Source organism: Stegodyphus dumicola, chromosome X1, assembly GCF_044657685.1.
Source record: "Stegodyphus dumicola isolate Sdum_Otavi_A_Nest chromosome X1, ASM4465768v1".
NCBI classification, from domain to species: Eukaryota; Metazoa; Arthropoda; class Arachnida; order Araneae; family Eresidae; genus Stegodyphus; species Stegodyphus dumicola.
In genome coordinates this window covers 98,206,706-98,229,888 of record NC_140780.1, presented here as the reverse complement: position 1 = coordinate 98,229,888, position 23,183 = coordinate 98,206,706, and the positions used below count along the sequence as shown (strand labels likewise).

Below are 23,183 nucleotides of genomic sequence, written 5' to 3'. Positions count from 1 at the left end.
AGAAGAAAGATTTTCAAATCATCGAGAACAGGTTTTTGCGCATATTAAGCGATTTATGTCAATTCCACCTATTTACAGTGAATCTGCTAGTGCTTTACTAAATTTAGTTGACATTACCTTTGAATGTACAAGAGCGTTAGAAATTTTAGAACACACAATTGATGGGTTTGCTAATACTATGTTTGTGTATGTTTTGTTACAAAAATTAGATGCTTCAACAAAATTATGGTTTGAACGTGAGTTTGGTAAGAAAAATAATGTTCTCAAATTTCATGACTTAATTGAATTTCTAAAAAACCATGCAAGAATTTCAGAAGCGTCTAGAGTTTCTAAGAACACGAACCAAAAGCATTGTTCTAAAGGTACTGTATTGCTAACTAATGTCAAATCACCTAAGTGTAGTTTCTGTTTGGATAATCATATTATATATATATGTCCTAAATTTCAAGATATATCAGTGAACGATAGGGTTGAATTTCTAAAAGAGCGAAGATTGTGTTTTAACTGCTTTTTAAATCATAATGTAAAGCAGTGTTCTTCAAAATTTTCATGCACTAAGTACGGTAAAAAACATAACATCCTAATTAACTTTGAGAAAAAAAATAATAATTTATCCCATGGTGTACATTCTCGAAAAACATCTTTCGCCCCAAAAAATGCTAGTGAAATAAATATTTCAAGCAAATTAAATCCGAATGCGATTAGTTTTGAAACCAAAAATTCGACTCCCTCCATAAATCAGTCATTTGTTGGAACGAGTTATGAACGTGAACATAAATGCTTCTCGGTGCCAGAGCAAAGGTTTCCTTTCCAAGGTCGGAAAACTTACACGTTTTTATCTACTGCTGTGATTAAGTTTCGAATGGGAAATGGAGAAATAATAAAAATATTAGCAATTCTTGACGTAGGCAGTCAAGTCAGCCTAATTTGAAAGGAAATTGCGGATATGTTACAAATAAAAAAAAAAGCAATAAATGCTCCTATATCTGGCCTGAATAATTCGATTCTAACTGCTAAAAGTAAGGTAGTAACATCAGCGGAAAATTCGAATGGAGACTTTAAAAGAAATGTTGAATTTTTAATTGTAGATACTATTACTGATCTTACTCTTTCGAAACAATTGGATGTTAAGAAAATTTGTTTTCCAACAAATATTTGTTACGCTGACCCAGATTTTTATAGACCAATGCTCTTCTGGTAGCTGATATACTTTACCTGCTGCTCAAACCAAATTAAATAAAATTACAAGAGGAATCTATCGTGTTACAAGAGACAGTGTTTGGTTGGGTAGTGAGTGGGTCTGTGAATTAAACTCTTTGAAGCCCAGATCCTTCACTAACTTGTGTCCTCAAAATACTGAAATGCCCGAAATAGTTTTCCAGTTCCACAGCAATTTCCTCCCCTCCCCGTTCATTAATGCAGAAAATAGTTGTGAAGATTTCCAATGACATCCTTTGTACTTTCTAACAAAGATTCCATTAGCCTTTGACCCTGTTCTTTATTATGATCATGACTGAAATTTTGTTTATTTCCATTATTTTTATAGAAAGGAATAAATTGTTTAAAAATAAATATAATCCTTAAATTTTTAACCTGCTCTCTTATTGCTGTTTAAAGCTTAAAAGCACAGTATACCATAAAAGTATAACAACGAAATGTCACGATCAACCAAAAGATAAGAAATTTCTTAGGACAAGCTGTCTGCAGTAAACTGATACAATGCATTTGGGGAAACTGCACCTGCTTCTGCATATCTTAGGAAAAGGAAAGAATACAAAATTACACTCTCAGCCGTTTTCGGGCGGTTCTGGTTGTTTCAATGTAGGGCTGTGTGAGGCGGATTGGATGTGAAGGAGTTAAGTAAACAAAACAGTTATCATTGTGGATTAGTAAACAATTTTGAAGATTTAGATAGTAAATTAACAAAATTCTGGGAGTTAGAATCTCTTGGTATAAAGGATACCGAATTGAGAAATGAGGAAGATGAGGCCCTAGAGATGTTAAATGAAACAGTATGCTTCAGACGGATGATATGAGGTGGGTTACCCTGGAAGAGAAATTGGGAGGAACTTAAAGACAATTATGATGTTCCAAAAATTCGACTAGCAAACCTTGTTAAGAAAATGAAACGTGATAATTCCCTGTATATAGAGTATTGTGATATCTTGAATAATTATTTGAGTGAGGGAATTATTGAGAAAGTGATGAGCCCAGTTAAGGAAGTAAATAAACCTTTATATTACTTACCTCACCATGCTGTTGTAAAGCAAGAGAGCTTAACTACCAAGGTAAGGATTGTTTTTGATGGAAGTTCGCATGAACCAGGACAATTATCTCTAAATGATTGTTTATATCAAGGAGTTAATTTAAACCCAAATATATTTCATTTATTGACATGCATTCGCTTGAACAAGATCGCCTTCTTGGCAGATATAGAAAGGGCTTTCTTGCAAATTTCTTTACGTGAAAGAGACAGATGCAGTGAGATTTCTTTTCATTGACAATACGAATAATGTATGCATATATAAATTCAAAAGGATAATTTTTGGAGTAAATGCAAGTCCCTTTTTATTGGCAGTAACTATTAAAAACCATATAGAGAAGTACTGAAAGGACTTTCCTGCTACAGTACAAACACTTGATACCTGTTTTTATGCAGATGACCTTATCACACGAAATGACGACATTCCATCTGCCTTTGAATTTTCTAAAAGTGACGAAAAAATAATGAGAGACGCTGGGATGACCTTAAGGAAGCAGATTTCAAATTCTGAAAGGTTAATAAAAGAGTGGAAGGCTGTGGGATTTAAGCATTTATGTCCAGAAGATTTACAGAATAAATTACACAGAGCTCTTATGGGATCCATGTAGTGATTACCTATCCTTAGAAATTAATAGTTTGCTAGAATTTCTCCAACAGAAAGAGAACACCAAATGGTTTCTAATAATGGCTGCTGGAAGAATCTTCGACCCGCTGGGTCTTGTGACTCCTTTTACTATCCGTTTCAAGTGCCTCTTTCAGGAGATATGGCAAAGAAAACTTTCTTGGGATGAAGCTTTATCTCCTGATATAAGCGAGAAGTGGATGAAATGGTGTAAAGAAGTTCCACAACTTAAAAATTTAAAGGGTCCGAGATATATACTTGGTTCTTTTATTGATCAAGATGCAGAACTGGAAATTCATACATTTTCGGATGCTAGTATTAAGGCTTATGGAGCAGTTATTTACGTTAAGTTAAAGGTTGAGAACGAAATCTTAATCAATCTTGTAGCTTCAAAATCCAGAGTGGCTCCGTTAAAAAAGCTGTCATTGCCAAGCCTTGAGCTTATGGGTGCTTTACTTGCAGCAAGATTAGCTAGTGAATTGAAACCAATTATTGACAAAAAACAAATATCGAAAAGTTTTTTTCTGAGTGATTCAAAGGTCACCTTATACTGGATTAAAAGACCAAGCAAAAAGTGGAAACAATTTGTATCAAATCGTGTGAAAGAGATACAAAGCTTGACAACTGATGCTACGTGGCATCATTGTCCAGGCACGGCTAATCCAGCTGATTTACTTACCCGTGGTGCAAGTAGTGATTCTCTTCTAAATAATTCAACTTGGTGGACCTGCCTTCTTAAAAAAAATTATTCCTGAGTCTCCAGAACTTAGTGGCACTAAGGATGAATATTTTTATGAACTGAAAAAAAGCTGTGATAATACTGACTCTTTGAAACTTTTTAGTATAACAAAAGACTTTAACTTTTTAAATTGTATTTATGATTTAAATAATGATTTTATGCATATTTTACGCGCTTTAAGTTTTCTTTTCAGGTTCATCTGTAATACAAGACACCCGAGTACCAAAAGGTCAGGATATGTAACCGCTGCTGAACTAGAACAAACAGAGATTTTCTTAATCAGACAGGTACAATCTCAAGAATTTTTGGCACAGCTGAAAAGTTTATCTAAGGGTGAAACAGTAGCCCCCAATAGTAAGCTAAAAGGTTTAGCCCCTTTTATTGATCAAAATTCTATTATTAGAGTTGATGTTTGCCTCCAAAATTCTACTCTGGAGTTCTGTAAAAAACATCCTGTGGTGCTTCCACCAAAAAAACCATTTAACAGAATTAATTGTAATGTATTTTCACAAAAAAAATGCTTTCATGTGGGACTGCAAACTTTATTATATTATGTGAGAGAAAAATACTGGCCCATAAATGAGAGAAATATTTGCAGAAAGATTTGCCATCAGTGCATTGTTTGCTTTAAGGCAAATCCTTCTACTTCTTCTCAGTTAATGGGAAATCTGCCATTAGAGCGTGTTAATGAAAATTTTGCATTTAATGATATAAGAATCGATTTTTGTGGACCCTTTCTTGTGAAATACAAAAACCAACATAAGGGTGTATTTAACAAAGAGATCTAACAACAGGTTTTTTTTCTCAAAGAGGCAAACCTAGAAAGCTGGTAATTTACATCAAAGATCGAAGTGGCAGTTTGATAAAAATAATGTTAAAGTTGGAACTGTTGTACTTATAAAAGATGAGAATCTTTCACCAACCAAATGGTTGGTTGCTAAAATTGCTGAGATATTTCCAGGCAAGGACGGTAAAGTAAAAGTTGTCAATTTACAGTTACCAGGTGGAAAATTTCTAAAAAGAAGTAGTCGTTACATATGTATCTTGCCAAATCAATAGTTAGACTATATGGTGTATTATTGAGATTGTGTGTGTCATTATGTTATAATTATTTTCATTTCAGTTGTTAAACAGTGTTGTTGTAATATGTGTTTTATTATTATATATTATTGTTAATCAAGTTGCAAAGTTTGTTTTGATATTCTCATATTGAAATTTGCAATTTCAATGGGCGGGAGGATGTTCAGTCTAACCTCCCTGATATATGAACTGTAAATTGTAGAAAATGCCTCCAGAGGGCAGTGCCGTGCAAAAAGGGAAAACCCAGAGTGTGTTCTCACTTTGGAGAAGTGAGTGATCCTGCCTTTGTGGCGAAAGTGTTGAAATAATTATAGAGATGTGAAATAAAGCTACAGTTCTAACTTATAAGTGTTTTCGAATTATTGAGAAGTTGTGATTTATAATACGAACTTTCAAACACATTTGGCATCATGATAGTTTTCTGACGCCGCAGATAGTTTTCTGGCACTACATCAGTTCAGCGCTCATCGTTTCAAGATCAGTATGCTTTTTACAAGTGCATACTTGGGACAATGAACTTGGTATGTGGATTACTGCTTCAATTCATGTACAAATGATGAGTGTGCAAAGTGTGAGGCTATCATTTTTGTAAAATGTGCAGGATGTTAACTGTCTTTCTGCCTGTTTCAATGTTCATTTGATGAATTGCACATTGTCTCTTCTAATAGATTTTGTTTTAAGTCAGTAACAAATTACATTTACAACATCCCAATGTACATTGTTTCTTTTCAACGAGTTATTTTTTCCTTTATATTCAGATCTTCACCTTCTTGCCATATTATTAGTTCATATAAATACGTGAAACAAGCATTTTAATGATGTTTGGTGTCATGTTTCCAACATTTTACTGATAATTTGTGGCTCCTAAAGCTCCTAAATGCTCGTCCCTCTGTCGCTAAGATTTCACAGTTTCCCTACTTGTGGCATAAGCTTTCAGAAAATGCATGGTTTTCTGGAAACCCGATATCAAAGGTTTATTTCTAAGACAAAAAGAAGAAAATTGGTACTTGCATATTATCACTACCACCTTAGTAGAAGTTGCCAAACTCCAGCAACCGTGTGTATAACAGTTCTTTAGGTAAAAGTAGTACACCATGTCATAAGGGTTTTCTGATTATCTGCACTCTTCCTCCCCACCACCACCAAAAATTCATAAGCTTGCTACCGCTGCGAACATACTGGATTAATTTTTTGAAAAGCTGATGCTCAAAAAGCAACAGCCATTTCCAAAATAGCAGTGCACTATGAATGTACTGTAACTTACAATCTGAAAATTCACTGAATCGCCTTTTTCTTCTGTTTAAAAATTGTCAAAACTTCACCAAGGTTGTAGCATTAACACCTAAGTACCAACAAATCTTTCCCATGACCAACATTCATAAACAATAATTTTCTGCTTCCCTATATGATATGTGAAAGTCCAGTTACAATAGCAACTATCTTCACCGGCATTTAGGAGGAAACAGACAGCAAACACACAATTTAATTTGCAAAATAAATACATATATTTATTATATATTTCACAAAAATTACTGAAGAGAGATGGAGAACCATTCTGTTAACATATTTCATTTTAAATTCATAATATACTTTTAAACTTTTTCAGGAAATATAATCAATAAATCTTCGTACTTTCTGATTATCTGCACTCTTTCCCCCCCACCACCACCACCAAAAATTCATAAGCTTGTTACCGCTGCGAACATACTGGATTAATTTTTTGAAAAGCTGATGCTCAAAAAGCAACAGCCATTTCCAAAATAGCACTGCACTATGAATTTCATATAAGAGCAATAATTCAATAAAACTGAAAAAACAAGAAACATCAGAAATAAAACATTTTTTTCTTTTGGAGAAATCATTCTTTTTTGCATTGTTGCTCTCCCCACATACACAACAATTTGTTTTTACTTAAAAATCACCAGATAATTGCATAAGGCATCATAAAACATCAGCACTCCTCAATGGCCAAAACACGCATATGGCCTGAGCATAGCAACTTGCCATACAAATACTTTTTGAGGACACTATAGGTTGCCACATAAATATTTGGTAATACAGTACAAAGTCTGAGATCTGGACTTCGGCAATTATGGATTTGGTATTTTTCCTGATATTAGATTATCAGTTTAAATCTAGTAAGATCACACATAAAAATTATAAAATTAAAAGTATAAAGTTGTGATTTATGAGACAATGAGGGATTTATGATCTAATGGGTAACAAAAGTTACAAAAAAAAAAAAAAAGCTTAATATTTACACTGAAGAACTATTACATTATGACCACCCTCCATCTATAAACATGGACTCGCCCAGGAACAAAACCACTGCTCGTGCATGGCTGATGTTGATGCATATAAAGCACTATGTACTGTCATTCACACATAGTGTGATTAGCGACATAATGGGGAAAGCAGCTGATTTATCAAACTTTGATAAAGGTCAAATTGTTATCGCTCGACGACTGGAAACATAAATATCAGAAACAGTGGGTTTAGTGGGCTGTTCACGAGCAGTTGTCATGAGCACATATCGAAAGTGGTATATGGATGGTGAAACGACAAGTCGCCAGCAAGCAGTGTGTCATTGATAGTGCATTCATTCCAGAGGAGAGTGTGGACTGCTACGCATTGTTCTTGATAACTAAAGAGCTACAACAGCCGAAATCACCACCAGCTACAACAGTGGTGATGCAGACAGTGTTTCTCAACACACTGTGCAGCGTACATTGCTGCATATGGGCCTAAGCAGCTGAAGCAAGTCCCTGCACTGGCATCACATCATCGCCAACTGCATCTACAATTGGCCAAGAAACATCTGAATTGGGCATTAGAAGAATGGAAGAATGTTACATGGTCCAACGAATCATGCTTTCCAGTCCATCACATCTACGGGCATGTGCTAATATGCCAATTTCCAAACGAAACCCTGGCTCCCTGATGCACAGTTGGACGGACACAAGCCACTGGGAGAGGTATCATAGCACGGGCAATTTTTTTCATGGAGCCCATTAGGACCCATAATCCCCATAGAACAACACTTGACATCTGTGCACAATGTGAACATCGCTGCAGACCAGGTTCTAGCAGGGGATTACCAACAGGATAATATACCATGTCATAAGGGTCAAATCCGCAGGGTGTGGTTCGAGGAACATTCCAGTGACTTTCAAGTCATGTTTTGGCCTCCAAATTCCCCTGACATTAATCCAATACAGCATTTGTGGTCCCACCTGGAAAACCAAATTCGTGCTGCCACACTACCTCCTACGCAACGTGCGGGAATTACAGGATCAGTTGGTGAGCACCTGGTACCAGATAGCTATCAACACCTTGTCGAGTCAATGCCATGCTGGATGCTGGCAGATTTTAGAGCTAAAGATGGTCCTACATGTTATTAACAGGGTGGTCATAATGTAATGGTCCTTTGGTGTATTTGTTTTCTTTATTAATCATTTCTTTGAATGCAAATTCTTTCAGTCAGGGGTTCTCAACCGGTGGTACATGTACCACTGATGGTATGCAAGAGAAAAATAGGTGGTACGTACAGAAGCAAAGTATTTTTAACTATTAAATTCAAAAATTAAAACCCCAACATCCTGATTGAGCTTTTTCTCTAACACTCGTAAATTTATGCGATCTCAGCTTTGTTCAAGAGTGGTGGTGGTAGTAGTGCTTTGTAGTGGTGGGACTAAAGGTTTTTAATTTTTGTTTAAGTGGTTCACATTAGTCGAAAGATTGATAACCGCTTGTTTAAGTTGCTTTGTTTTTTGTGATAATACTTTCTTTTCAATTTTATAGGCAGATATAATTTCTTGTTCAGTTACAAAGCTCCACTGTTTAAGTCCTGTAGTTGCTGCATCAAGAATTCCAAATAACTTGTCAATTGAATTTTTTTGCTTTTCAAGAATTTCTTTGCCACTTTTTTCACTGTCGAGAGTGGTATTTTCTGGATCTAGAACCATACTACAGATTTTGCCGCCTGTTAATTGATGATTGAAGCATTGTCATCACAATGACAAACTTCTGTTATATCAGTTTCATTTGCTACTACTTCTATATTTCTTTACAAAATCCATTAATTGGAAAATTTCACCTGTGGTTTGAGATATCCAAAAGCCTTCAAATTCGTGGCTATAATCTTCATCATCCTCCCCATGAAATATGGTAGCTGGCCATAAATTATGCTAAGCATTTCTTGAAGTATCTGGAGGCACATCTTCGCACAATTTTGCGATGCCCCACACAGCAGACTTTATGTTAAAATATTCTTTAAATTCTTGAATAGTCGTGTCATTATTCAAGAAATTTAACATTGATTTTAAAAATGCTCCTTTACATTTGCATTTTAGCATGTGCACTATTCCAATATTCATAGACTGAATGATGAACATAAAGTTTGTAGAAAAGACTAGCACGGATACATTATCTTTCATTAAAACTTTAAGTGAAACATGAGTCAAACAGTTATCTACAATCAGGGCAATTTTTGTGTCATCTGGTAAACCAAAGAAATTCAAATTTTTTTTAGCCTCAGGTGTGAAATGATTTTCAAACCAATTATACATTAATGCTTGTGTCACCCATGCTCTTTTATTTGCACGATATATAACGGGAAAATCTTTATTCCTTTAAATGTGTGAGGTCGTGTATTTTTTCTGATTATGAAAAGGCTACACTTGTGCGTTCCTGCAGCATTTGCGCATGCTAAAATTGTTAGTCTAGCTTTGAAATCTTTGACACCGGTTAGAGTCGTTTTTTGTAGAGGTTGCCAAAGTATTTCAAGGTACATACTGCCAGAAAAGACCAGTATTGTAAATTTATTCTGCAGATAATGTTTCACTAGTAATGAGTTCATTGAATTCATCTGCAAATAGTTCAGCAGCTTCAGAATAAGCTGAAAATTTTCCACCTGAAATTTTTAACTGCATTATACCACGGCAATTTTAAAATTTGGTTAAGCAATCTGACGAATATGTGCATTCCATTTTTAAGTTCATTTTGTTATGAAATATTTCGGCTTGAGCCATTAGCATTGTCCCCATCAATGGCATGCCCTCACTGCATCTCGCTCTGACCATTCACTTTGTTATGATCATCACTTTTAGCACAGTGAGTAATTTTTCTATTATTCATTGCGAGTGGGATGTTAGAAGCCACAAAATATTCATAAAGTTCCTTTTTCTGTTATCTCATATAAGCTTTCCAATGCCATACTCCTCACGTAATTTTGAGACTATATTATACCTATATCCATTTTTTCCAGCAATTCCACTTTTTTTTTAAATGGACTTCAAAACATGCTTTCATTTTGTATATCCTGTTGCAGTTCCAGAGTCAGAAACTCTTTTTGACATAATCGAAAGTACAAACTTTAGTTTTCATAAAATTGCTGTGATTATAATAGCCTGCAAAAAAAGCAATAAGCTGGATCAAATCAGAAATTTAAGGAGCAGTCCAATCTGCTATATTAACTGAAATTCTTTGGAATCAGTAAAGTATAATTTTAGCCTAACTTGACAGCGTCCAATTTACATTATTGGCTATGCAGCATGAGACTGGTGATGAAAGACAAAATGTTCAGTTAAATGTTCTCTTATTTCTATCATTCACTGAGACAATTAAGTCTGAATTGTATTAATTTAGTTATTTTTTATACTTGTGTCTAATTCTTGCACATGCCTAAGGCTTATCCGAGTCCTGAATAAATAAATTCCTACATGTACTTAAGCTTACTGAGGGCCAATGCTAGGTATTTTACTGTCTGATGCAGTCTCTGCGGATCATAAATTTTGCTACCAAGAATTTTGGGTTCCATTGCTTTCCCTAATTTCTGAAAATTTTATCATCCCTTAATTTTGTTATTTGGTACTTCTCTAAATTCCAAAAATTTGTTCTTGCCTAAATTCTGCAGCCTGGTGCAGCCATATGAGCTATGGCATTGGTTCTGGGTTTATGTTAATAAAAAAGCAGTTATTCTTAATTCAAAAAGCACTAAATGTAATCTTTTGGCCTATTAGTATCATTAACAAAATCTATTTTTAGCATATGGAAAGAAATTTTCGTTAAATTTTTCCTCATCAACATTTAGAGCCATTTAACTTAAATCTGTAATCATCGCCAAGCATATTGTTGACATAAAAGGTTTCCATACTCTTTGTTATTCAAATACTAATATAAAAAAATGTTTAGGTATCACTGCATGAGTCATACTCAAGTTGTCATGTGTTGATAAACACACTCACACTTGCAAGTGCAGCACCCCCGGTTAGAAGAATTGTTACTGACGAGTCAGTCAATGAGTGTAAGAGATGGAGAAGGTGAGAGGTTTAATAAAGGAGTGTGTTTACCTTAAATTTGAGTGTCAGTTTTATTTACAGTCCATTTTGGAGAATGAATCTATAATAATATTATCTATGAAAATGTGAACCGGCCAACACATAGATGATGACAGCAAAATATTATAAGCAGTTGTAAAATCAACTATGTTCCCATGTAGAATGTTTTGGTTTGAGATGTATGATAAGCAGATATGCAGCTACGGAGCCAAATTATTGTTATACAAATTTAAGCTAAAATAACTGTTTCTTCAATAACGAGGTGTTTTATTTAGTGCCGAAGTGAAATTAAGAATTAGGATTCTCCACATTTTCTTACAGGGAAAAAAATTAAATGTGCATGCATAAGCATTAAAAAAATTCCTGAAAACAAATTTTTGGTAGTGGCTTTAAGGTCTAGATTTTAGATATTGGACATCCAGATCTCGGACTTTGTACTGCATTTTTCTATGCCTCAAGGGCATTTTTTGTGACATTTTACTGAGGGGTGTGGATGATCAGAAAGTACCTAAAAATGCTCCTTATTTTAAAAATGTACTGATAAATTTAATTTACATATACTTAGTAACATTTTGATAAATTTTAGCCTAAAATTTAATGCAACAAGTACTGATGTCAAATAAAGCACAATGAATAACTGCAGTTAAAACTTTACAAGTATATTTGTATTTCAAATTATATTATTTTGTACCCAATAATCTAAGACAGTACAAAATCTGAGATCTGTAATTGCTGGGGATTTGACAATTATAAATTTTAGATCATTTGTTTAAATAATAGTAAGATGACATGTAGACATGGCAACATTAGGGCTTCGCTTTTTAAACGAGATAGAAAAATGCTGACCTCCCACAGGGTGTGGGTAGTGGTTTTAGAATTAAGGAATGACAAAAATTTTAAAATTTAGAAGAACATCAAGCAGCAAAATTAGAGATAGCATAATTTTTAGAATTTAGGAGAAGCACTAGACAGCAGAATTTAGGGGCAGAAAAGGTTTTAGAATTTAGGCAGGTACCGAGCAACAGAATTTAGGACTCGAAGAGACTGCACACCAGGTGTAAAATGCCATGCCTTCCGCAACAACTACTCAGGCTGCAAGTGTAATCCTGGCTAGCATCAATGACTGCTACTGGCTACAGTTTGATTCCCTAGCCAGCAGGTGTTTGAAAATAACTTGTGGAAATCTAAAACCAGAGAAAAATTATATTTACAGCACACCTGCTTCCTTTTAATATAAAATATTCTCCTTTCCCAAACTTTGTGGGGTTTTTTTAGCACAAAGGAGCATCAGTCTATCAGTCTCAAAACAGCATTTGCGTTAAATCACTTAAATGTGATATATCACTTTTCAAATTGTTGCCACAAATACTATCACCCTGTATTGAAAGAAACAACATAATGAAGAATCTCCATGAATGTAAAATGGTACCTAGAGTCATCAAATTTTAAATAACATAGTCCTCCACCTGAACACGGACACCTGGAAGCCCAAATTTCGAGTTTGCTTCATTGTCTATTTCATATTTTGTAAAACTTCAACAGTTTTTGAAACTCAAGAATTTCAAAGTGAGCAGTGGTAACACTGTAGGGAATAAAACATTTTTATCTCCAGCAAGAGACCATCTATTGAAATTCTAAAGCTATGCTGTTTTTAAATATTTTTAGCCCAAATGCTCTTGAAACGTGTGTAATATAAAATTTGAAAAGTTTAATTTTTTTTTTTTTATTATTATTTTATTTTTTTTATTTTGGCTGGTGGTCCAGAGATCCAGATATTGGACTTCCGAATTTTGGACTTTGTACTGAATAATATTTAGATGATCAGAGAATGAAACAGCATACACATAAATAATCTAATGATCACAGACCATTAATTTCACTAATTATATCATAAATCACAATCTAGCATATTTTAAGCAATATGACAATAACATCAAAACAATGTATTTTTAACTACTGTGTCTTGCAAACAATGAAAAAGAACAGGATACCTTTCATTTTGTTCACTACAACTTCAGATAAGCTCTTGGCTTTAGCTGGAACATCAATAGAGGAATATCTTTTATTTCCAAATTCTTCAATGAGTATTGATTTTAGTATTTCTCTGACAGTTGCAGCATTAAATCTATAAGATAAAGACAAGAATTAGCAAAAGTAAAATAATGGTATTCATTCATCTGCTGGTGGGAAATAATTCACTTAGAAACACTAACTGACCTCAAAAATGAATGAATTTAGAGCCATGAATAAAATTTTGCATATAATGTGCACAAATTATTTTTACTATATTTTGATTGTATGTATATTTATATGCTGCACTTTATTTTAACTATTAACATATGACTGAGAGCCAATCTGTAATGGACCATACTTAAAGATATTACATTTCATTTAATTGGATTTTCTTTTACACTGCCAGCTATTAAAATGAAAGAAAGCAGTTATGAGTTAAGCAGTAATGAAAGTTAGCAGAACCATATTTACTTTACAAATACATTATAATGGAAGGACGAAATGTTTAAAAGTTCAAATAATTTTAAACTACAGAATATGCAGAAATCAGTATCCATGGCATCCACTTCTGGCAACAGTAACAGTTGCTATATTGCTGGGCATGGAGTCAAACATATTTTTCATGGCAATAACTGGTATTACAGTCCATAAGTTCATCTATTGTACTAGACAGTAAGTTTTGTCATGAAAGTCTCTTTCTAGACTTTTACTAGATCAAACTAGTAAGAGATTTCTAAAACATGCTGGTCAAGGCAGGAGCACTGAAGAAATGCAAGACATAAACAAAACAGTAGTTATATCATCCTTCTCAGCCAGTGGCAAACTAAAAATAGTACATGCATTGGAAATTTTAGCAATGAAAATTGCCAATTTAGTAATAATTACAGCAGCTGAAAAATGTAAATCATGTACTAATTAAAATTTTTGTCATCAGTCACTGTTGTATCAGTTTTGTTTTCAGGGTTGATTAAAACATTTGGTAACAAATCACGCTTTCTTAAGACAAAAATATATCAATGCCAGTTTCTCTGTCTCTTTAAGGCTGCTATAATCAAGAAGTACTAATTTCTGCTCCAATATAAAAATGTATAATTCTTCTATGCCTGAGCATCATCCCAGGACAGGGCTAATGCCTTATGACTTCAGGTATAATAATTGATTAGCATCTTTTTCGGCACAAAGAGAATAAATACTAATCGAAATACTTTTTTTTTTAAAATCCTATAATAGCAAAAAAAAAAAAAAAAATGGTAAAAAAAAATTCTATAAATACAGATTTATTTCACGTGCTGTTACACCCTTCAAAACAATTATTCAAAGAATTTGTGCAAGAACAATATTTATTCAACCATCATATAATGTAAATGAATTAACATCTTGCATGTTTATTAGTCCATAAAAAATGTAGTGTATATTTGCATATTTTCTATTCTAACATACTTAGCCTAGCATATAGCCAACACAGCCATTCATTCTATTTTCCTTCCTCTTTGAATAAATTTTATATAAACTTAAGTAACCTATACTTTAGTGACCTTCCTAATATATAATGGATCTTCATCATTGTTAAATAAACCGATATCATATCAAGAAGCAAGTCGAAAAAACAAGAAACGTATCTTTTCAGATTTTTTATTGAAACTTAACAACACGTGCACAACATTACAACGGCATCCATAGCTCGCATGCGGAGGAGAGACTTGGTGTTGCCAACATAGTAAAGATGTACCAAACTAACACGCCTCCTTACATTTATATTTACTAATTACAAATAAACATAGATATAAGCAAGCTTTTCATCTTTACCATTTACAATTAAGCATAGATATAAACAATAACATTCAACACTTAACACAAATTATTTCAAAAAAAGTTTCTTTCATTAACTTAAATGTTAAAATCAAAGTTAAACACAATTTAGTATACATAAGGACATACCAAAATCTATTTCATTTCAAGCAAAAATATTTAAATAAACATCACTTAAATAAACAGTATACAAAATTTATTTCAATTTCAAACCTTCTTTGAATTTCATAAATTTAATCTTTCCTAAAGACTTAGTAAAGATATCTGCAATATTTGATTCTGAATCAATCTTTACAATTTCAATTTGAACATTTTCATGAACATAATGATATTGAACTTCTATGTGTTTTGAATTTTTAATGAAGTTCCCATAATTAGCAATGGCCAAAGCTCCTGAATTATCTTCATAAATTTTAATGGGGCGAGTTATATCAGCAAAAACATCATTCACAACAATTTTTAAGAAATTAATTTCTGTCACAGCCTCAGATAGAGCAATATATTCAGCAAAAGTGGAAGATTCTGTCACAAAATTTTGCTTTCCAATAAATTGGATTACCAAATAATTCAATAACAAACGCAGTAGTTGACTTTCTGTCAACAATATCACCTGCCCAATCAGCATCAACATAACAATTCATAATATCAGTTTTAAGATTTTTACTATAGGTTAATTATAGATGTTTTGTTAAGTACAAATACTTTAAAAATCTCAAAGCATATTTGAAATATGTCTCATCATAACAATTTTGAAATCTACTTAAATAATTTAAGCTGAAAGATATGTCTGGTCTAGTACCATGACTAATATACAAGAGTGCTCCTATTAGATTTCTATATTTGACATTTTGATTTAAATTAGATTGGCTTAGTTTAAGATTAATCTTCATTGGTATATGAATCCATTGGTGTAGCTCCATTGGTGTAGCTTTGAATTTTCAATACAATACAGTTTAGCTAAAGATTCAATATAATTTTCCTGACTCGGTGTTAAGATATTACTTTTCTCATTATCATATTCAATATCAATTCAGATGTAGCTTTTAATTTATTTAAATCCTTCATTTTAAATTTATTATGTAGTTGTTCCTTAATATCATTAATTACCTGAGTATCTTTGCAACATATCAACAAATAAAAGAATATATACAAATACATCATTTTCAGATTTTACATATAGACAATAATCATATTTACTTCTACGAAATCCTAGACTCTCAATATACTCGTTAAAACACTCATACCAAGCACGAGGGCTTTCAACCCATATACTGCTTTCTTTAATTTATACACACTATTTGAATTATTGTTATAGCCTTGTGGTTGTTTAACATAAACCTCAGACGCATCATAACCATTTAAAAAAGCAGTCTCAACATCCATTTGATGAATATTTAAATTATACTGACAAGAATATGAAAGTAACAATTTTAAGGTTTGCATCTTAATGACAGGGAAGTAAGTATCCTCAATACTATCTTTTTGCTGGAAACCTTGAACCACTAATCTAGCTTTAAAAACATTACCTGGTTTTCTTTTGAATACCCACTTCACATCTAGAATTGCTTTATCCTCTGGTTTAGTCACTAGTGACCAAGTGTTATTTTTAACAAGACTGTTCATTTCACTGTCCATTGCCTCTTTCCAATGTCCAGCGTCACTGCATGTTGTCGCCTCCTCAAAGTTACCAGGAACTGTAGCATCACAAAAATTTTCACTAACACAGTAGTACCCGAATTCCTCATGAAATCGAACTGGTGGTTTAATTTGCCTTCTTGGACTCATTCCACTTTTTGTTTCATCTTCATTTATCACACTGTCCTTGGAGTCATCATTACTCGATCCACATGACACTTCTTGAGGTTCATTCTTCTTATTTGTATCATCATAGGATCCTTCAAAGTGACTGGCTCTTTGAAATATTCATAAACTGTTTATAATGTGGTAATAATAATAAAACTGTTTATAACGTGGTATTCGCTATCCAGTAACCAATTGATCTCATTTTTATTCGTCACAGTATTTGCACTGGAACTTGTCATGTTACTTTCAATAACAGTGGTGTGAAAACTATTGCCTTGATGACTATTTGTTCTATGGTTAGAGTATGCTCCACGTTCACGACGTCCACTAAAAGCATGACTACGTCCTCGACTGTTTGAAGAACTTTGACCACGATAATTAGTGGAGTCATTGCCATGATAGTTCCTTTGATGGACATGCCAACAATTCTTTTTAATGTGACCAGGTTTTCCACAATTATAACACACATTCCCTTGTGGACCCGATTTGCTTGTTTCAATTTTGAACGCATTTGATTTTTCTGCTGGTGCACAATCTTCATAATCACTTTTCTCTTCAAGTAATTTTGATTTGATTTTGCTCTTTAGGTAATCAACTGTTCTGTCCTTCTCTGGTAATACATCTATTAAGTCACCAATGTGACTGTAATCTGAAGGTAATGCTCTTAGCATATAGTTCAATTTTTCTTGTTCCATCACGGTGGCGCCGGCATGTTTCAGCTCGTTCACATACTTCTCAAAATCATCGAAAAATATATTTACATCAGGATAATTTTTCAGTTTCACACATTCTAAGTTACTTCAACAAACAATTTGTAGAGATGTTGAAGTTTTTAAATACACTGCATCAAATTTCGTAATTATATCAAATGCAGTCTCACACTCGTGAATATATTCCAATTGCTTGTTTGTTATGGCACTGTAAATGTAATTTGTAGCTTGGATAACCTTTTCTTCCCATTTTTCCACGTCATCGTTTTCACTGACTTTTCGCTGAACCACATCTTTACACTTTAATTGAAGAAATTTTATCATGCGCACTTTCCAATTAAAATAGTCCGAACCATCAAATAGCGGTATGCCGATATCACTGCTTCTTGTACATGCCATTTTTACGCTAGTACCGGTAACTTTTAAAACAAACTATAACTACTAAATTCTTAATTCATATTCACAAATCACGAGAACTGCTACCATGTTAAATAAACCGATATCATATCAAGAAGCAAGTCGAAAAAACAAGAAATGTATCTTTTCACATTTTTTATTGAAACTTAACAACACGTACACAATATTATAACGGTATCCATAGCTCGCACACAGAGGAGAGACTTGGTGTTGCCAACATGGTAAAGATGAATGTACCAAACTAACAATTATAATACAAAACATTATTGTTTTCTTTTGTATTATGTACATTTTCAAGCACTATTCAGATATTTGGCAATCAAGTAATATTTTTACTTAATTGTTACTTAATACTATGCTATGTTACAAATTTAAACCATTTGTTGTTTTACTCTGAATTACTAAATACTTGAAAGCCAAATAATTTTATTAAATACATTTTTTCCTTTTAAGGCCTACTAAATTTTATTTGTTTCCAATTTTCCTTTTGTCTCCCTGTACTGTAGATCTTAAGATATTACTAGATGTTCAATGAATGAAGGCAAAATAGAATGGCAACAAAAGATGCTGGGCTTTCCCCCAAAAAATTTATAAATTATAAAACTAATACATTTTTGGTTAGGAATGGCAGTTCAGAATACAGTGTCTGAGACTGAGTATAGATTGCACAAGGCAATTAGAATTAAGAAAGCTACATTACACTTATGCATTAATAAAAAGTTATAAAATTACCAGGTTATAACAAATATACCATCGAGTATAAATGCCATAAAAACAGCAATACCTAAGAATTATTCCACAGACCAAGAATTACAATATAAAAAAGAAACATCATAAATTGGTTTACTCATATAAACCATTTGAACATTGTTTAGGAAATTCTTATACACCTAATTCTGTTTTTACACAATAGATACATTCCTAAAGAACACATAAAAAATTCATGTGGAAAAGATATTAAACATATAAAAGAAAACAAGATCGACTATGGATTTAAATAACAAGGAAATATTTTTTTTTAAATCTGAAAATATTCATTTTAAGCTTATTATTTTATTTTAATAAAATACATATTTGTTAAAATAAAATAATAAGCACACACATATGTAATGAAAATTTATTAAAGTAAAATGTCATCATCACTCAGTTTTCTACAGACTTTCAAGTCTTCATCTACCCATACCCAATCAGAAAAATTAATGCTATCACATTTAAATTTTTTGAAATCAGAAAAAGCTGTATCAATAATGTCACATTCTTCAATATGATTGTAACCTTCGAAATGCATGAATTTAGCTTGACTAAAGCAGTTATTAATTAACATCACTCCATGAAACATATAGATCAGGGGTTCTCAACCGGTGGTACGTAAAGAAGCAAAGTATTTTTAATTATTAAATTCAAAAAATTAAAACCCCAACATCCTGATTGAGGTTTTTTCTCTAACACTTGTAAATTTATGCGATCTGAGCTTTTTTTCAAGAGTGGCAGTGGTAGTAGTACATTGTAGTGGTGGTACTAAAGGTTTTCAATTTTTATTTAAATGGTACACGTTAGTCAAAAGGTTGAGAACCGCTGATATAGATCATTTATAGCTGTCAGCAGAGTAATGTTGTAGTTTTCACCACAATCTAAAGAAAAAATGATTTTTTGTAAGAGTCTCTTACGATAATTTGTTTTAATATTTTGGATGATTCCTTGATCCACTGGTTGTAGCTTCGCAGTTGTGTTTGGCTGTAAATATTCAACACATATGAAACACAGCTGTGGAAGGTTATTGTGGCAGGTTGCATTATCTACAAATAAGAAAATTTTATGGTTTTCCCTCAAAAACTGCCTATCTGCTCCTTTTAACCAGTTACTGAAGATCTCTCATGTCATCCATGCTTGTATTGGAAACATAATCAACTGGAGGTGATCAAAGTCCTTTAAAATAACAGTGGATTCTTGGACATTTTAAGCACTAATAATTTAAGCTTTTCGCTCCAATCCATATTAGCACAAACTAAAGCTGTAATCATCTGTTTACAACTTCTACATCCTACGCAAGCATCCCCTTTAAAATGTACGGTCTTGTTTGGCAAGAGTTTATAAAAAAATGCAGTTTTGTCTGCATTAAAAATAACTTTCGGCACCTATATAGAGAAAAGCATTGGCAGTTTAATACCGAAATCAGTGCATGCATCTTCATTAAATCATAGCTTTGGCAACATACAATTTGATAAGAAATACTGTGTTTGACTTCAATACAGAAAGCCATCCATCACTGCATTTAAAATCTTCAATGCTCATTCAACTTGCTGATTCATCAGCAACAGAGGACCATTTATTGAAAACATTTTAGATCTAGCCTCCTGGAACCATTGCAGTAAAGCTTTTTCTAGATCTTGTTGTGACATATTTCTCATGCATGTCCTTCGTCTAGCAAATTTAGATTTTGTTCCCACGAATCTAATGGCCTACCAGTGGCCGAGCAGTTAAGTCGCTGAGCATCGGTAGTTTGGTCCCAGATTTGAATCCCACAAATCAGCTGGCGGCATGGCGTTTTTATCATTTGTCCTATGTGTAATGCGCATACAAACCAGTTTCCCTTAGAAAGTCCTCTATGAATGCATCCTCCTGTTAGACAGACAGCCCTCGAGGCTTTGCCGTAAACACACAAACCAAACTAACCCATGAATCTTAAAACTGATTCCTTGCTCTTCACATAAGTTGACAAAGTATTTATCTGGTTGTAAAAGTTTTTCTGCCAAAAAACATTCTTAATGAAGTTGGAGGGGGAAAAAACATGAAAGCAGTACCTTTAGTGTGGGGTAGTAATCACCACCCAAATCTATGATTTTCTACCAATGTTTGGGTAGTTTTTCAAAGTCTTCGGCACAGAAACTTGATACCTGCGAGTCCCAAAACAGATCAACCTCATTTCAGACGTTCTCTGCGGAATAGAAGATAACATCAGTAAGATATAGCTGCAGATGTGAAAAAAGGTTGAAGTCCAAAGGAACAATCTCAGGGGCTATATGGTGGATGTGGCAAACAATCCCATTCTAGTCCATAAAGAGTCCAGCCGGTAAATGCAGTCACATGTGGTCTTGCATTATCTTAATAGAACATTACCTTTTTGCACCGGAACTCAGCTCAATGTTTTTCCTAGATATCAATGTCAACACAGACTACCATCTTGCTGTACACCTTACTGTTGAGGGTTTTACCTTTTTCAAGATACACTTTATGGATAATATTACGGCAATCTCAGCAGATACAGAGCATGATCTTCCTGTTAGTCATATTGCACTCTACAACGCTGCTGACGGGTTCACTGGGTGCAGGCCAACCCCCTTTTCAGCCTGCGCTGTTGAAGTAAATAAACTTTTCACCACGAGTGACGAATATGGTCCAGAATCTTGTCCTTGTGCTGATATTCGAGCAGATTATTGTAGGTCCGAACACGTCAGTCCTTATCTGCTGAGTCAGCTCATGCACAATCGAGTGACTGAGCTTGTCAAAGCAGTACAGCACATGTCAAAGCAGTACAGTACATGTGATACATAGCACGACTAATGGGCATGGCACAAAAGTCTAACTCCTTAGCAAGCTCTTGAATAATTGCATACTGATCTTCCACAAGTTCTCGCAGGTGGGGCCCATTAGCATCAGTAGGCCAGCCAAAGAGCTCTGCTTAATGAATGTCATAGTCCTTGTTTTTGAACTTGCAGCACCAAACCTCTACAGTGTCATATGATACAAAATTGCTACCTAAAGCTATACGCGATTTGGTGACATTTTGACCACAAATCGCAATTTTTTCATTCTGAAGGACATACATATACCTTTACTTTCTATTTAACAATTACACTATGCTTAATTTTAAAAAAGGCACACAAAGCATAAAAAATGCAAGTTTATAATATCACATGAATTTTGAGATATTGATTAACTACCACTACGAAACAAGGTAGGTTATTTGATTACGGCAAAACACACAACTCCTATCTGCTTAAGAGGATAATTTTAGCCTCTATGAAGTATTCACGTTGCATATGGTCTCGTATTCACACTGCACATATCTCTTGTGTGCATGTTACACATAGAGGAAACCGTGAAAACCAATCATGCAGCCAGCTTGTTTGCCCGAGTTCAAATCCAGGTTGAACTACCAGAATTCAGCAGCCTAACTGCTTGGCCTCCGACCTTCATTAAGAATATAAATTACATGGCTCTAAGCACAATAATTTTACTTTTTGAAATGTTAAATTCCTTCAAAATGCACAAAACGTTTTTAAAGTTAAATGCCAGCCTAAGTTTGCTTTTGCCAAGTTGTAAATTCAGAGAGGCATGGAAAATGAGGATGTAGACTTATGGGTAATCAATTTCCCTCCTTAAATCAATTATTTTAAGTACTTTGTATCATATAATCAATAAAACTACTGCAGTTCTTTTACTTTTCTAACTCCAAATTAATAATCAAGTTTTAGCAAAAGTTTCTGGCCATCACAAATATCGTCTGTGCAAACAGTTCACGCTGGCATGTTTAATCCTATTTTGTCAAACGATTTTTAGCATTTGAAAGAAACAGACTTGCTTTAAAACACTGTGCAGTGAAATTTGTAAGAAAAATATTGTAATCATCAAGTACAAGGTGTCTGAAATGGAACTACCATTTACTTCCAGTTCTATTAGAAAAAGTCAGCTACACAATGTCACCAAATCATGTGTATAGCTTTAAGTATTAATGTTGTATCATATGACACTGCGAAAGTTTGGTACCCGCAGTTCAAAAACTAGGACTATGATATTCAAGGAGCAGAGCGCTCTAGCCCACCTGCGAGAACTAGTCGAAGAAGATCAGTATGCAACCACTTGCGAGCTTGCTAAGAAGCTAGACATTAATGCCCTGTCTATCTGCATAAATTTTACGTATAAGTTCAATCACTGGATACCGCATGAGCTGATTCAAGTAGACAAGAACAGATGTGTTCAGACCTGCAGTAACCTACTTGCATATCAACGCAATGTCAAAATTCTAGACTGGATCATCACTTCTGGTGAAAAGTGGATTTACTTCAACAACACAGGCCAAAAGGGGATTTGTCTGCATTAAGTGAACCCGTCAGCAGCACCGCAAAGCACAATTTGACTAACAAAAAAGATCATGCTTTGTAATTTGGTGGCATTGCTAAGGTATTATTCCCACCTGGAAAAAAGCAAAACCCTCAACAGCGAGTGTACAGCGAGATGGTAGTCCTTGTTGATACTGCTATCTAGGAAAAACATACAGCTGAATTCTGACGCAAAAAAGGTAATGCTCCATCAAGATAATGGAAGACCACGTATCTATATTCACCAGCTGGGCTCTGTACGGACTTGAATGGGATTTTTAGCCATACTA

At 33.8% G+C, this 23,183-nt stretch overlaps 1 protein-coding gene across 1 annotated transcript in view; it reads right to left on the bottom strand.

Moving 5' to 3' along the window:
• Positions 1-23,183, bottom strand: part of LOC118179804 (dynein light chain Tctex-type protein 2B-like) — a 35,357-nt gene that overhangs the window by 5,561 nt on the left and 6,613 nt on the right. Inside the window, exon 2 of the mRNA XM_035348963.2 lies at positions 13,034-13,167. Coding sequence (XP_035204854.1) covers positions 13,034-13,167 — 134 coding nt within the window. The remainder of the gene's footprint in view (positions 1-13,033; positions 13,168-23,183) is intronic.